The 15,379-nt window shown below is 40.5% G+C and overlaps 1 protein-coding gene across 3 annotated transcripts in view; it reads left to right on the forward strand.

Moving 5' to 3' along the window:
* The window catches only part of l3mbtl1 (L3MBTL histone methyl-lysine binding protein 1), a 66,239-nt gene extending 51,296 nt beyond the window's left edge, over nt 1-14,943 (forward strand). For all 3 annotated transcript variants that reach the window (XM_061258154.1, XM_061258156.1, XM_061258155.1), the window contains 6 exons: nt 210-309; nt 10,418-10,618; nt 10,768-10,817; nt 12,098-12,255; nt 13,410-13,472; nt 13,640-14,943. In XM_061258154.1, the coding sequence (XP_061114138.1) occupies nt 210-309; nt 10,418-10,618; nt 10,768-10,817; nt 12,098-12,255; nt 13,410-13,472; nt 13,640-13,774 (707 nt within the window). In that variant the 3' untranslated portion in view covers nt 13,775-14,943. The remainder of the gene's footprint in view (nt 1-209; nt 310-10,417; nt 10,619-10,767; nt 10,818-12,097; nt 12,256-13,409; nt 13,473-13,639) is intronic.
* The last annotated feature ends 436 nt before the right edge of the window (nt 14,944-15,379 follow it).

Below are 15,379 nucleotides of genomic sequence, written 5' to 3' on the forward strand. Positions count from 1 at the left end.
TGCAGTTGTGTGTGTGGTTGTGTTACAGTTGTTTGTGTTACGTTGTGTTGTGCTTGTGTTTGTGCTGAGGCTGTGTTACTTTGTGTTGTGGTTGTGTTATGGTTGTGTTACGTTGTGTTATGGTTGTATTTGTGCTGAGGCTGTGTTGCGTTGTGTTGTGCTTGTGTTATGGTTGTGTTATGGTTGTACCTTGTTGGTGTGTGGGGCAGGTCCCAGGGAGCCGTCCGCTTCAGGACAGCCCAGTTTCTCCTCCCTCACCTGTAAGGGAATAACTCACCCCAGAAGCACCAAGTACAGCTTCCACCACAGGTGAGTACAGCACCCCCTGCTGGCTGCCCAGTCCTGCTTCAGCTCTTCTCAAGTCACAAGCTGTATTTTTCAAGCTGGTTTAATAAGAAGTTATTAAACTGCTGTGATGCAGGGCTAGGGTTAGCCACTGTTTACGTGGTGAAGAACCAGGAAGAGACCAAAATGAAAATGGCTTAACAACTTTTATTAAAGAAATACAGTGAGGGGAAAAAGGGAAGTAAATGGTTTCATAAAACTACAAAAAAGCAGAACAGAAACCAGCACAATGTCTCTCAGGCCTGAAAACCAGGGACACGTTCAATCGGAAAATGTTGTGCTATGTTTTACTTCGATTTCTGTGTTGAACAACACATTTCCTCCCAAAATCTTGTTTTGCAACAAGAGATATTTTTCCTCCTGTTTGGTGGATATGTCGGGGGTGTAGCCCAAATCAATAATGATATAGGCCTATGCTTTAAAGCCCGGAGAACGCCTACTCAGATTCCATAAGAGCAGACCATACTACGTCAGTCAGTCCGCCCACAGTTTGCAACAGGATGTTCAGCGCGCCACCATTTCTGATACGTTTTGTCAGGGATGAATGTGACCCAAGCCTCCTGGAGCCCAATAATGAGGCCAGACCAGCATGAGGGGCTGGTGGACAGCACCCACATTTTCCTTCCTGGCACCACACTCTATATTAATTATCTTGCATATTAATAATTTGGATATAGTCACTGACACTTTACTGGGGTGAGATGTAAGAGCATAACAACATGCCGTTTTATGCCTCAGCTTCAGAAAGTACCTCCAGAGTGAGTATGCTCATAGGCTATATTGCCATGAGACCTTGTTGATGTCAACAATAAATAGGGTGGTAAAGCAGATGTATCGGGAATAATACTTCTGGCTATACTGTATACTAAATATAAGCGATAATAAGTTCAAAGTATGTTTTTTGGCCAAAGAGCCCCCTGGCCTTTTTTTCTCCGATGCAATTTGGAGGCTTCTGGTGCATTTTAATATGTTAAATTAATCCCTAATTTTGTTAAATTCAAATGACCGACATCACATAAAATGTAATCTTGTACTGCCATTAACCAGAAATGTGTTCAGAAAGAAAGAATATGGTATGGATAACTTTTTACTTGAATAAACGAAGTATTTTACAAAGCTTTACTTAAATGTTTCACTTTAATGATATTGACATAATATGACTATGTACAAATTCAACTATTAGGGTTATATAGTCAGTCATCCATCACTCTTCCCAGTCCATGTCAATAGACACCAATGCTCTACTAAGCTCCTTTCGGAGACTGGGAACAGATTTTGTGTCAATTTGAGCTGATTTGTTTATGATGGCATGGGCTTTTTCCTCCTCTATCTGCACTGCATGGAGCCTCTTTGTGAGGTTGGCATTGGGGCTGTCTGTGAGGCTGACTGTGAGGCTGACTGTGGGCCTGTCTGTGAGGCTGACTGGGGCCTGACTGGCTCTGATGAGGAGGCTGACTGATCCCCCTCTACAAAACCAAAAACCATTCCAATAAGATATTTCATCATTCATATTCTTCACATTAGTTTAGGACGCAATTGGAATCACTCAGGTCTTTCTTAATAATAAAGTACGCTATTGGTCAAATCACAATTAAGCACCAATCAAATTTAGAGCATGTTTGCCAATTCATAGTCACTGATTAATTCATTTAACTCTTTAGTAATGTTTCTGTTAAGTAGCCCAAATAATATGCACACCTCACATTACATAATGTAAAACATATTCTATTGGCTACAGAAATTGTAAGACATTTTCTGCTGCAACACCAAATGACGCATGAGTTCGCTAAATTACCAAAAATCGATATGGATGCAATAACGTTACGTTGTTCAGCGCCGAATCCGACGGAGACAGTGGTTTCTCCTGTTTGCTTATAGCGTAAAAACCGAAGTGGCTTTACAACGTCGATCACCTTTGCTTTTACTTTCGTCAAGCCGTTCAGTTTGTGACGGCTAATGAATTGAACCGAATTTCAATTTCATAACTTGGTAATGTTAGATAAGGTTTATATTAATGTTAACTCCTCCCTTCTACAATGGCCTAACTTCACCTTTCTATGCTAGACAAATATAGAATATATCACTGACGTTATGACTGATGTCTATATATTAGAGTTAACGATAGGCAAATTACCTATAACTGTTTTCTTTACGACGCCTGTTGCTGTCCACTGTAAGCCTGTGTGGGAAATCGACGTTTTGTTGCAAATGGTGCCCGGTAGGCTATATTCTTATTAATATCAATGTTAATAAAGATCACGTTACCTGACGTCAGCAAACTCTTCAAGAATGTGTCAGAGTAAGCCAATTATAAAGTTAGTTGGCGTTAGGCTATGAAATTAGGGTTGCCACATTTGATTTGTGAAAAACCGGGACATTTGACGCGCGACGCGGGGCGTTGGCCGTATCCATTCAGAAAAGTGCTCCCATTTTTTTTTTTTGCTACTGGTTGCTTGTCTGATTTTGTTATCTGGTCCTCCTCGTCTGTCTCTCCCCCCATTTTATAAAACCGACAAAATAAATAAAAAATAAATCATAAGTATTAGGCGATTACCTCTAGGCTAGTGGCTAGCTAGCCCACAGTGTAGTCCCACAGTGAATACGCACGCCAGACTGACTGCACGTGCAGCAGTTGCTGGGTGATAAGGCAAACTTTCGTATTTCTGCTACCAATTATAAAGAAGTATAGGCATATGGCCAATCGTCGCTGTGTTTTACTCATTTTTACATGTTTACAGACACGGGATTGGATGTCTAAACGTAAAGAGGAAAAAGCAGATAAAGAATCCGGTTTTATTTGGAACTCTGACATTTGAAGTACAAAAAACCGGGAAATTCGTGTCCCGGGAAAGAATGGTCATTTTCCAGGGCAGTCGCTCAAAAAAGAGAACAATCCCAGAAAGACCAGAACGTGTGGCAACCCTATATGAAATGAAAACTATGAATTGTTTCAAAATGAAAGGGGGTATACATTTGTTAGCTGGGCCCATATCTTTAATATTATATAGTCCTTTCTGTGAAATCCTGTTCCGAGCAATTGTTGCTGTGTTTCTAGTGTGGGGTGGCCATACTTTGCTATTGACTGTCAAGACTAGAGTTGAGAAACACAGCTTTAGAGCAAGCCCCAGCCTTTTCCCCCACAAAACCAAGCCTAGGGCAACAGTGGCAAGGAAAAACTTCCAAGGTGGAGAAGGAAGAAACCTTGGGAGGAACCAGACTTAAGTGGGGGGGCCCATCCTCTGGCCGGCTTACGGGTGACAATGATGGTCAGATAAAACAATGAACAATTAATTATGAACAATTTGTTTGTGTGATGGGTTTTGAATGTGTGTGAGATTGGCAGAGTGCAGATGAAGGAGGTGGCGGTCCTGGGGCAGTATGTGGGGGGTGTCTCAGCGCTGCAGTATGATTGTGATGAAGTGGGAAGTAAGTAGGGACACAGATGGGACTTGGAAACAAACCAAGGCCTTAATTGTAAGGAGGATTTACTGTTGGGCTAATTCTAATGAGTATTTAATTTTAAGTTAAGTCATCTCGGACAACCTTTCGCATTTTACTTGGACTGCAATTTAACTGATTACTATCAAGTATTATACTTTTTGAAAACAGACAAACGTAAAGTCCACAGCTGCTCCCATCTAACTGACCTGGAAAGGAAGGACATTGGTGGGCATATTCAAAAAAAAAATTTACTGGATGTAGTTTTCCTGTAATGCCAAAATACTGTAAAGATAAATAGAGTGAGAGACGGTCACAAATTGCAAATAAAGATGAGTTGTGGTGCTTCAGTGAATCCATTGATTAATATTGCTTTTAAAAATATTTTTCCCTCTAATATCCTGCAATGTTCCATTGTAATATGAATCATGGACCAATGTAACAAATCTAAATTCACTGGAACAAGGACAAATTTAAATCTCCACCAATTTCTTTTTAAATTTGGTAAATTTGGCAAGACCTCAATTGTCTCGCAGTACAAACTATACAGTTCCTGGCTAACAAATGTAGAGGGGACTGCAAGAATTATTTTTTCGGCTACTGTTCTGATTAAAAATGACAGGTATGTGTCTATAATGGAATCATTTAGCCAATTGTTTCCAGGATTTCACAGAAAGGACTATAGAATATTAAAGATATGGGTCCAGCTAACAAAAGTATACCCCCTTTCATTTTGAAACAATTCATAGTTTTTGAGTTATCAGCTATGCAAATGAGCTGCTTGTGAATTGACAGTCAATAGCAACGTATGGCCACCCCACACTAGAAACACAGCAACAATTGCTCGGAACAGGATTTCACAGAAAGGACTATAGAATATTAAAGATATGGGTCCAGCTAACAAATGTATACCCCCTTTCATTTTGAAACAATTTATAGTTTTTGAGTTATGAGCTATGCAAATGAGTTGGGTGGGAACTGACAGTCAATAGCAACGTATGGCCACCCCACACTAGAAACACAGCAACAATTGCTCGGAACAGGATTTCACAGAAAGGAGTATATAATATTAAAGATATGGGTCCAGCTAACAAATGTATACCTCCTTTCATTTTGAAACAATTTATAGTTCTTGAATTATGGGCTATGCAAATGAGCTGGATGTGAATTGACAGTAAATGGCATTGCATGCCCTTACCACACTGTAAATACAGCAACAATTGCTCGCAACATGATTTTAGATAATAAATGTATAATTTTATAGATATTATGCATAGATTTAATGTATGCCCCTTCATATTTGGCAACATTTTTTTTCAAACAGTAATCAGGTATGCAAATTAGCTGTTCTTGAACCGACAGTATCAAGCAATTTATGCTTGGCCTACAATATAGTAACTAGTCAAATAGCAAGCTAGTTGCTTGCTGACTTTTATGAGTTGTATCAGCAATGAATTTAAACAATGGTAATTATGTGAGGAAGCGCAGAAAACAGGGTAACTATGTTGTCATTATTTAACGTTACTCAGCAGCTCTTATTTTGACGGAAAACACAGGAAGTTGAAACCGGAACTTCTGTACAGGAAGTCTAATTGTTGCCAACTTCAGGGAGCTCCATAAATCCCATTCAGCTGGACTTCCGCTTTACCTCCCTATTTCCTAGTGGCATAGACATTCTGTGAGCACTTTATTAGGTATTTATTCGACTTATAGGTCTTCTGCTAAGGTTTGACATATTGTGTGTCAAGAGATCTTCTGCATACCACATAGATTGAGATAAAAAGATGAGCAGGAGAATTCCAGCTTTTATTTCCTGGTATTTACACCTAGATGTGTTAAACTACTTACATAGCACCTTTTTAGGTAGGCAAAAGTATTGGAACAGCGAGTATATCAATTTTACTGCAGCCTCTTTCAGTTGTTTGTTTCAGGGGGTTTTTTCCCCTTCAATCTCAGGAGATGAAATGCATGCTCAATTGGGTTACGGTCTGGTGATTGACTTGGCCAGTCTAAAACCTTCCACTTTTTTTCTATAATGAAGTCCTTTGTTGTCACATTGTGTGTTTTGGGTCATTCTCTTGCTGCATGATGAAGTTCCTCCCAGTTAGTTTGGACGCATTTCTCCTTAAGTTGGCAGACAAAATGTTTTTGTAGACTTCTGAATTGATCCTGTTGCTACCATCATGAGTTACATCATCAATAAAGATTAGTGAGCCCACTCCAGAAGCAGCCATGCAAGCCCAAGCCGTGACACTTCCTCCACCATGCTTCACAGATGAGCTTGTATGTTTTGGATCATGAGTAGATCCCTTCTTTCTCCACACTTTGGCCTTTCCATCACTTTGCTAGAGGTTAATCTTGGTGTCATCAGTCCACAAAACTTTATTCCAGAACCTTTGTGGCTCATCTCTGTACTTCTTTGAAAATTGTAATCTTGCCTTCCGATTCTTAATACTGATGAGTGATTTTCATCTTGCAGAATAGCCTCTATATTGCAACCGTCTTCTTCGAACGGTGGATTGAGATACATTCACCCCTGCCATGTGGAGATTATTATATTCCTGCATTCTGTCTGTCAGAGTTTTCCAGTTTCCCACGATTCCTTCTAAGTCTCGCTTTTCTTACTTCCTGCTTTCTCTTCATTCATGTTCATAGATAGCACCAATCTACTAATCCCAACTAACCTAGAATTTGTACAGTACTAATTATATTAATACACTAATATGTTTGTCTAACTAACATTCACTAGTTTTGGGTATTTATAGTTTAATCACCTAACTAACATATCAACATTCTCCTTATTTCTGCACTGCTCTGTAGTTCCACCTCCCTGTTTCTTCTCTGATTACTTGCCTTAATTCCACGAAGTGTTCACACCTGTTCTCTATCACTCCTTAACTATCATTCCTTAAGTCAATTATGTGTAATTGTCTACTCCCTAATCCAGAGCCGTGTGTGTCTTTGTGAATCCAGTCCGCGTCTACATTCCTCCGTTGTTATTGTATGATTGCCTTTTTTCTCACCTGATGTCTACTTGTTAGATCACCCTCACTCCCATGCCCCGCCTAGTTTGTCTCATCCCTCTTTGTATTTAAACCTCAGTCTGAGTATTCACCCTTGTCAGAACGTTGATCAATATTTCAGTGTCGATTACTAGTAAGCCTGTTATACTTGAGATTCCGAGACACCCTTTGCCTGACTTCGAGTTTACCTATTCCCTTCTATTTTGTTTGCTGTGATTTTATTTTTTTGATCTTCGCTTTATTCACGACTCTCCCTGTGCCTATTCCTTTGTACCTCTGCCTCTCTTGGATTTTTGACCTTTGCACTGTTTTTGTGATTCCCCTTTTGCATCTCGATTTGGCACTGTGTTTACTGGATTACCCGGCTATGACTCTTGGACTGAAATAAACAACATTTTTGGAATTCTGTGGTCAGGTTTCTGGCTACGAGCGTAATAGAGATAGTTTGTGATGTCATTGACTTCACAGCTTCTGCTGTTGTTTTCCTTGGTCAGCCTGTTCAATGTCTGTTGCTTAGTATGCCAGCGGTTTCCGATCGATTTCCCCTCTTTTCGTAGCTTCAAAATAGCTTGCTTTACTCCAAAAGACACCTCCCTGGTCTTGGTTTATCGTTTATAACACAAATGCAGTCTTCACAGGCTAAAATGTATTTATTGTTTCACTAACCAATCTAACAGGACACATCTGGGTAACTAGAAACACCTGCCTGTCACATATTCCAATACTTTTGTGCACCTAAAAATTGGGTGGTCTGATCCGAAAGGTGATATGTTATCAATCAATCAATTTTTATTTGTATAGCGCTTTGTACAACGGGCCTTTGTCACAAAGCAGCTTTACAGAGAAACCGGTCCCCAAGAGTACACCTAGGGCAACAGTGGCAAGGAAAAACTCCCTGGCAGCAGGAAGAAACCTTGAGCAGAACCTGACTCAGTAGGGGAACCCTGCCGCTGGTTGACACCGGTTTGTTGGTGGTTTTAAACAGAAAACCAGATTAATAAAAGTACATAAATGTCCAATTAAAAGTTGAAGCAGAGATGAGGTTGAGGGATGGCAGGAACACCAATGGGTGGCACTGTCAGGCAAGGGGACAGGCTTGGTGCTATAGCTGAATCAGCAGTGGCAGGAGGGAGTTGTACGACTGGTCTTGGGCTGGAGCTCCGGGCCAGGAGTGGGTGAGCAGGAAAAGTTGGGCTAGAGCTCCAGGCAGGTGCCCAGAGCGGGGAGAAGAACCCCGGCAGAATAAGGCTATGGCAGCATAGCTAAGGGAAACAGAGGCAGTGGCCAACACAGCCATGATGGCAGGCTTGAGACAGTCACCACCAGACCATGACTGGTTATGCTTAACACAGCACTACCAACAATGATCCACTGACAGCACTGACCGCCAAGTCCACCAGAGTGCTTATGCCAGCCACCCACTCCTGCCCCTCAACTACAGGACAGACTAAAGAGATATGTTTTTAGCCTAGCTTTAAATAAGGTGCTGGTGTCTGCACCCCGAACATGAGCAGGCAATTTGTTCCACAGGAAAGGAGCACGATAGGAAAAGGCTCTGCCACCTATGGAACTTTTAGTTATTCTAGGAATGACAAGGAGGCCTGCACCCTGCAAACGGAGTATTTGTGAGGGAGTATAAGGATTAAGCAAATTGTTTAAATACAGAGGGGCAAGCCCATGTAAGGCTTTAAAAGTCAGAAGTAGTATTTTGTAATCTATTCAGAATTTAACAGGCAGCCAGTGAAGTGAAGCTAACACTGGGCTGATGTGCTCAAATCTCCTTGTTCTTGTAAGAATACGAGCCGCTGCATTTTGAATTAGCTGGAGCCCTTTCAGAGGGGAATTTGCACATCCAGACAAAAGAGCATTGCAGTAATCTAATCTAGATGTAACAAAAGCATGGACTAGCTTTTCTGCATCATTTAGGGACAGTATCTTCCCAATTTTGGAGATATTCCTCAAGTGATAAAAAGCAACCCGAGAGATGTTTTTAATATGTGCATCAAATGCAAGATCTGGATCAAAAGTAACACCAAGGTCTTTGATGACAGCACTTGAAGTGATGGCAATTCCATCAATGTTTGGCATATCGTCAGATAATTTACATCTCAAGGACTTGGGCCCCAGTACAATTATCTCAGTCTTATTTGAGTTTAGCAAAAGAAAGTTATGATTCATCCATTTCTTAATACATACATACTTAAGACAAGTTTCCATTTTTGAGAGCTGGACAACTTCCTCAGGTTTGACTGATAGATACAACTGTGTGTCGTCAGCATAGCAGTGGAAGTTAATGCCAGGTTTGCGAATAACTTGTCCCAGGGGAAGCATATATAGAGAGAAAAGCAAGGGCCCAAGCACAGATCCTTGTGGTACTTCGTATCTAACCCTGGATTGATAAGAGGAGTCATTGTTAAAATGCACAAATTGATATTGATCTGATAGATATGATCTAAACCAAGAGAGCCTGTCCACAGAGGCCTACAAGATTTTCAAGTCTATCCAACAGGATCAGGTGATCAACTGTGTCGAATGCTGCACTTAAATCTTGAAGCACAAGTACAGAGAAGCAGCCACTGTCAGAAGCGAGGAGTAGGTCATTGAGTACTTTGACCAGGGCTGGTTCACTGCTGTGGAGGGGACTATGTTTATTTGTTTATTTAAAGGATGCCCATTAGGTCATGCTGTAGCAATTCAGTAGTCTTCCTGGAGTCCACACACAACAAGAAACATTACCACAAAAACCACATTAATACAGTGACATAAATAAATTGTAAACAAAATCTAGCAAAAAAATAGTACATCTTTGTTTAAGTGCATTCATTATTAATACAGTAACAATATAAAAATAAATACAATTTAAACAAGAGAGAATTAGATTTTTATAAAAGCATCGCGAAAGAACCAAAATAAACAGCAGCCTGTCATCTGCAACCCTATAACTGTGTCTTTAGTCTCTTTCTAAATTATATCATGTTTTTTCTTGGAGAATATCAAGGGGTAAATAATTCCAAATTGTAATGGCTCCTAAAAAAGTACATTATTTTTAGGGACTTAGTTCTTGGTTTGGTTTGCATAATATTACCATTGCCAGCATTTCTGGTTTTGTGGCTATGAACATTGTTACAAAAAACTATTTCATCCTGCAAAACTGTCACTGTGAGGCTAGCCTCTTCTCCACATTTAGCCACAATAGACTAGAGTGCATCTTATGGATGCTAGTTCTTATACAGCAACATAGAAAAAGCAACTAGAAAAATGTACAACTTAAAGCCAATAGAATTTAAGTGAATTTGACATGGACATCCATGTGTTTCTCAGGCATCCCCCTCTTCTGGAAGGTCTAGGAGACTCCTGGAATGTGTTACCTGCTCCCTGATACCTACCAGAAATGTCCTGCAAATCACAGATGGAAGTGAAGTTTAGAAATGTGCATTATCCCATAGCAAATTGACAAACAGTCATGAATTGAGGTACCACAAAGTGTGGGGAAACCCCTGGTCTCCCGAAATTTATTTTGCTAGTGTGGGATATCTGGCTTCTGTGTGTGACCCGCTGTTATTTTTTTAAGGTGTGCCCTGTTACTCAGCACCTGCTCCTTATTCAAACAGGAAGTGCCCTACCCCAGGCTGTGATGGCTCGGGTCATGTGACCGGGCGTTTCACAGCACACCACTGCTTGTCTGGCTGCCCTCTGGCTGAGCGGAACCAAGGCCGCTTGAAAACTGAGCTGCCTGACACTGACAGCACTGGAAGCAAGAGAAACCTCCTGGTGTTTGGTCAACGATCCAAGAAATCTCGTTACCATGGCAGGTAACTAATGACACCACACCATTGATGTGCCAGGGTGCGAGCAGGTCATAGCAGACCCAGCCTTAGAGATGGGGAGTTATTTTCTGTACTTCTGTTTCAGTCGTGATTTTTGATATTTTTTTATATTTCCCTGTCTCTCCTCCTCCCAGGATTGGACGGCCGCCTAAATACAGGAAGGGCCAGCAGCGGGCATACCAGAGTGAGTAAGCCATATGCTCAATGCAATGAGCAGCACCAGAGTGAGATAGCGCTATACCCAATGCTACAGGCAGCACCAGAGTGCGATAGCACTATGCCCAATGCTATTGAGATAGCACTATGCTCAATGCTCGTGAGATAACACTATGCCCAATGCTATTGAGATAGCACTATGCTCAATGCTAGTGAGATAGTACTATGCCCAATGCTAGTGAGATAACACTTGGAATGGAATGATTGTTGGTGGCAGACAGGGTGGTTTAAGCTTAGAAATTGCTGATCTCCTGGGATTTTCACACACACTAGTCTCTAGAGTTTGCAAAGAATGGTGCAAAAAAACAAAACAAAATCCAATGAGCAGCAGTTCTGTAGGCAGAAACGCCTTGTTAATGAGAGAAGTCAGACTTACCAAAGCTGACAGGAAGGTAACAAATAACCACACATTACAACAGTGGTATGCAGAAGAGCATCTCTGAACACACAACACATCATAACTCTAAGTGGATAGGCTACAGCAGTAGAAGTCTAAAAAATAAGTGACTGACAGGTGTTAGGTGCTCGGTGAGTGTATTGTATGTGTGCGTGTGTCTTTTGCAGGGTCATATATTGTGTGAGTATTTTGCAGGGTCATATACAGTCCCCTCCATTTCTATGTTTTTGCAATACACTGAATACATTTTGGGTTGAGCTAAAAAGATGCACACAAGACAAGTTCAGAATTCCAGCTTTTATTTCCTGTTATTTACACCTAGATGTGGTAAACTAACATTGCTCCTTTGGTATCAGATCACCCACTTTTAGGTGAGTAAAAGTATTGGAACAGAGAGTATTTAAGTAAATGAAAGTAAATAACACTTAATATTCCGTAGCATATCTCTTGCTTGCAATTACTGCATCACCACACTGTTGCATTCTTCTTTTGTGATGCTTTTCCAGGCTTTTACTGCAGCCTCTTTCAGTTGTTGTTTGTTTCCAGCCCAGATAGAAAACCCTTAGAAAGGCCTAAGAATCACAATGCATGTCAAAGGTCATGTATCTTAAAAAATGGTCATATGATCAAGTACAACGCTGGCATCACATCCGTCTGTTAAGGGAGATGTAATGTGCAGATTTCATCTGCCCATAAGGGGTTAACAAAGCTAGATAAAAATACCAGGAAATAAAAGCTTAAATTTATACATCTCATGTACATCTCATGTACATTGACCCCAAACTCAATTGTCTTAGTGACCTTGCTGATCCAATATTGTACTGTATTGTGTGTGTGTGTGTGTTTTGCAGGCTTGTCTGCAGAGGCAGTGTACCCCTCGCTGTTCATGTCTGCTCTGACAGTACACCCTGACCGTTCTCTGTCCCTGTGCTGGGAGCAACACTGCAAGCTTCTGCCCGGCGTGGCTGGAATCCATGCCAGCAAGGTGGCCAGCTGGACTGTGGAGGAGGTGTGAGCGATCCTCATCTGGCAGAAATCTGCTCCAGCTGCTGGGACAGCTCTCCTAAGTCAATTCAAAACCACACACAGAAAATTAATTCCTTCTAAAAGTTTAAAAGTTATTTTTAATTTGGGATAAATAATTATTTTTGTTTTTTAACCCTTATGTTCCATTGTGTCATAGAGGTTAGAGAACTGGGCTTATAATTCTGTGGTTCTAAGCTCTCTATGAGCTGGGGCACTGCTTTTGAACCCTTTATCAAAAGTGCTTAACAGGGATGTAAAATAGCAGGATCTTAAGGTGGCGATTCAATTGCATCAATTTGAAATTAATTATAACTGAATAACAATTAAATAAATAACAATTTCAATAAGAAACTTAAATAATTCCTGAGAACTTTAGTGTATTGTTTTGATTGTCTATATTCCACCAATACGAAGTAAATCAATTTATCCAGTTAAATGTGTGTATTATTTGTATTTTTAAAAATAACAATGTAATGAAATGGATTGAATTGTATCAAAATAGTTTGAAATAAATCAAATCATGGTAAAATTACAAATTTCATGATGCATTTAATTGTTTCCTAAAGAATCATGGAATGGAATGGTTGTAGGTCAGAGACTTAACCTGAATTGCTGTGGAATGTGTGCAGAATGTAGGTTGCTGTGTCAGCTCAGTGCCTCAGTGGCTGTACATCACCTTGTGGATAAGTTATAGAACTTACTAAGGAAAGGTTGTAAAAAAAAAAAAACATTTTTGAGTGTAGTTAACTGTTCAGGTGCAGGTTTTATTAAACTGCATTCCACATTTGGAGAAAATGAAGAAAAAAAAAGGGTCTGGGGTAAAAATAGGCTTCTGCAATACGTCATTCACAAGTTTTAATTATTTCACGGGAACTCAGTTTTGGGTGTGGTCACCTTTTCACTGTTTAACGGCCGGAATGTTAACAGAATAATTATCAATCTTCTTTTCAGTCTAATTACTTGCATGGTGGATCATTTTTTTCCCCTCTTATTCCAAATTTGGCAACTGTAGAGACATCTAGTGGACAGACAGCAGAATGCATGTTAGGAATCCAGGTAGAGACAACTCATGACTCAACCTATGAACTGTTCTTACACTTTCATCAATACTAATAAATATTTAAAACTTTTTAACAGGTCTTTGGTTTTGTTCAGAACCTGACTGGCTGTGAAGAACAAGCTCGTCTGTTCAGAGATGAGGTGAGAGACTAAACATATAGAACAGAAGGATTATTCTTCCTTTAGCACAATTAATGAGGGTTCCTACTCCGTTCACATCAATGTTCTATTCTCTATTGAATTGGTGTCCAGTCCTTGTCAGTTTTTTTGCTCTGAAGCTGAACTGAGCAGTGGGTATGTCTCCACAGATGATTGATGGAGAGGCTTTCTTGCTGCTGACTCAAACAGACATTGTCAAGATCATGAGTATCAAGCTGGGCCCAGCTCTGAAGATCTACAACGCCATTCTCATGTTCAAGAGCACCGACGAAGGCCTCAAGTGACTTCTGGTGTCGCCCAATCCTGGGGCGGATAATGTGCCAAACCCCGCCTCCCTCCTCCTCCTGCTATTGCCCAATCTTGGGGCATATAACAGGCCAGGCTCCTCCCTTTCCCTCCTCTGTGTGTGTATATTGTTCAGCTCCTGTCAGAGAGACCTCCTCTGTGTGTGTATATTGTTCAGCTCCTTTCAGAGAGAGAGTGAGAATGGCACAGCCATATGTAATAGGCCAGACTGGGCCATGTTAAGTCACATCTGTACTGAACCTGACCTACAAGTTGTGTCACACTTCTCTATAATAAATGTGCATTCAGCCCTGATGCAGACAAAGGTATGTTTTTGACACAATGCAATAGAAAATCAGTGTTAAAAGTCCATTTAGTACTTATACTATGATAATGTAGCCAGACAATACAAATACAACATCCACAACAATTTGTGCTTTACTTATTTTCCTGTTCCAGCCTCAGACAGGGCTATTTGGTTTATTCCAGAAAAAACTGCTCTGTGGTTAGTTTCCTAGTATGCATTTATGTACATTTCTCAACTGAATTAAAGGTACAATAGGTCATTTCAGACTTCTAACGGTCAAGAGTGGAATTGCAGCAACAGGACTCTCTCCGAGGTGCACAGAGTATTGTGTTGTGATTCACATTTCTTGGGTCACAGTGTCTTTCAAACAAAAATAAATGTACTGTTAAAGATTTTGGGGTCAGAACTCCTATATTTTGATGTCGGTGCATCATACCTCAGCATTTAATATATTATATTATAGATTCCCAACCCTGGCTCGTAACAGTCGCAGAGTCTGCTGGGGTCTCCAGCCCTGGTCTGTAGGAGTCATGGGGTCTACTGAGGTCCCCAACCCTGAAACTGGGGTCCCTAACCCAGAAACAGAAACAGATTGCCATTGGAGTCTGTTATTGGCGTTTGTCAACATGATGACCAGAGTTGTGTCAATGAAAGTCGAGGAAGGCTAGACATTATGAGGCTGAGAAATAAGAATAAAAATAAGAGCGAAACCTTAAGCCCGGTCTACATCAAAGAGTCGACTTGAGACGAGATGGGAGAAAACTCAGAATATCCCAATTAAAATCTCAAAAACATTCGAGTAAAAACTAGGCAGTCCACACCAAAGCGCCAAGTAAACAAATAAACAAATGTTTCCAACAACGACTCCATCTGCTTGATTATTTATGTTTCTTCTAGTGACCTATGTGCATTTTGTTTAGCTTGCTAATATTAACATTGTATAGACTATATTTATTGTTTGGTCTATATTTATAACATTAGCTAGAAAAATCTAGCTTCATAAATAGCGTCTAACACTGACATACCGTTGTGGCACGACTGACCATTCTTCTAGTGAAGTGCATTGTGATTGGTTGAGGTAATTTGTTTAGTCTATTACGTAGCCCTGTTCTAAAACTAGTCGAAAACAAACTGCCAACTTGGGACGAGACTTGACTCAATGGTCTGTTTCAGTAACGCTAGCCAATGAGAGGAGGCGTTCTAAAACTGGACAGTACACACCGCTAAAACTTTCGTCAAAAAACGTTATAAAACCATCCCATAGACTGAACTTTAGGCTTACTAAAATCAACTGTTT

Source organism: Conger conger, chromosome 10 (assembly GCF_963514075.1).
Source record: "Conger conger chromosome 10, fConCon1.1, whole genome shotgun sequence".
Lineage (NCBI taxonomy): Eukaryota > Metazoa > Chordata > Actinopteri > Anguilliformes > Congridae > Conger > Conger conger.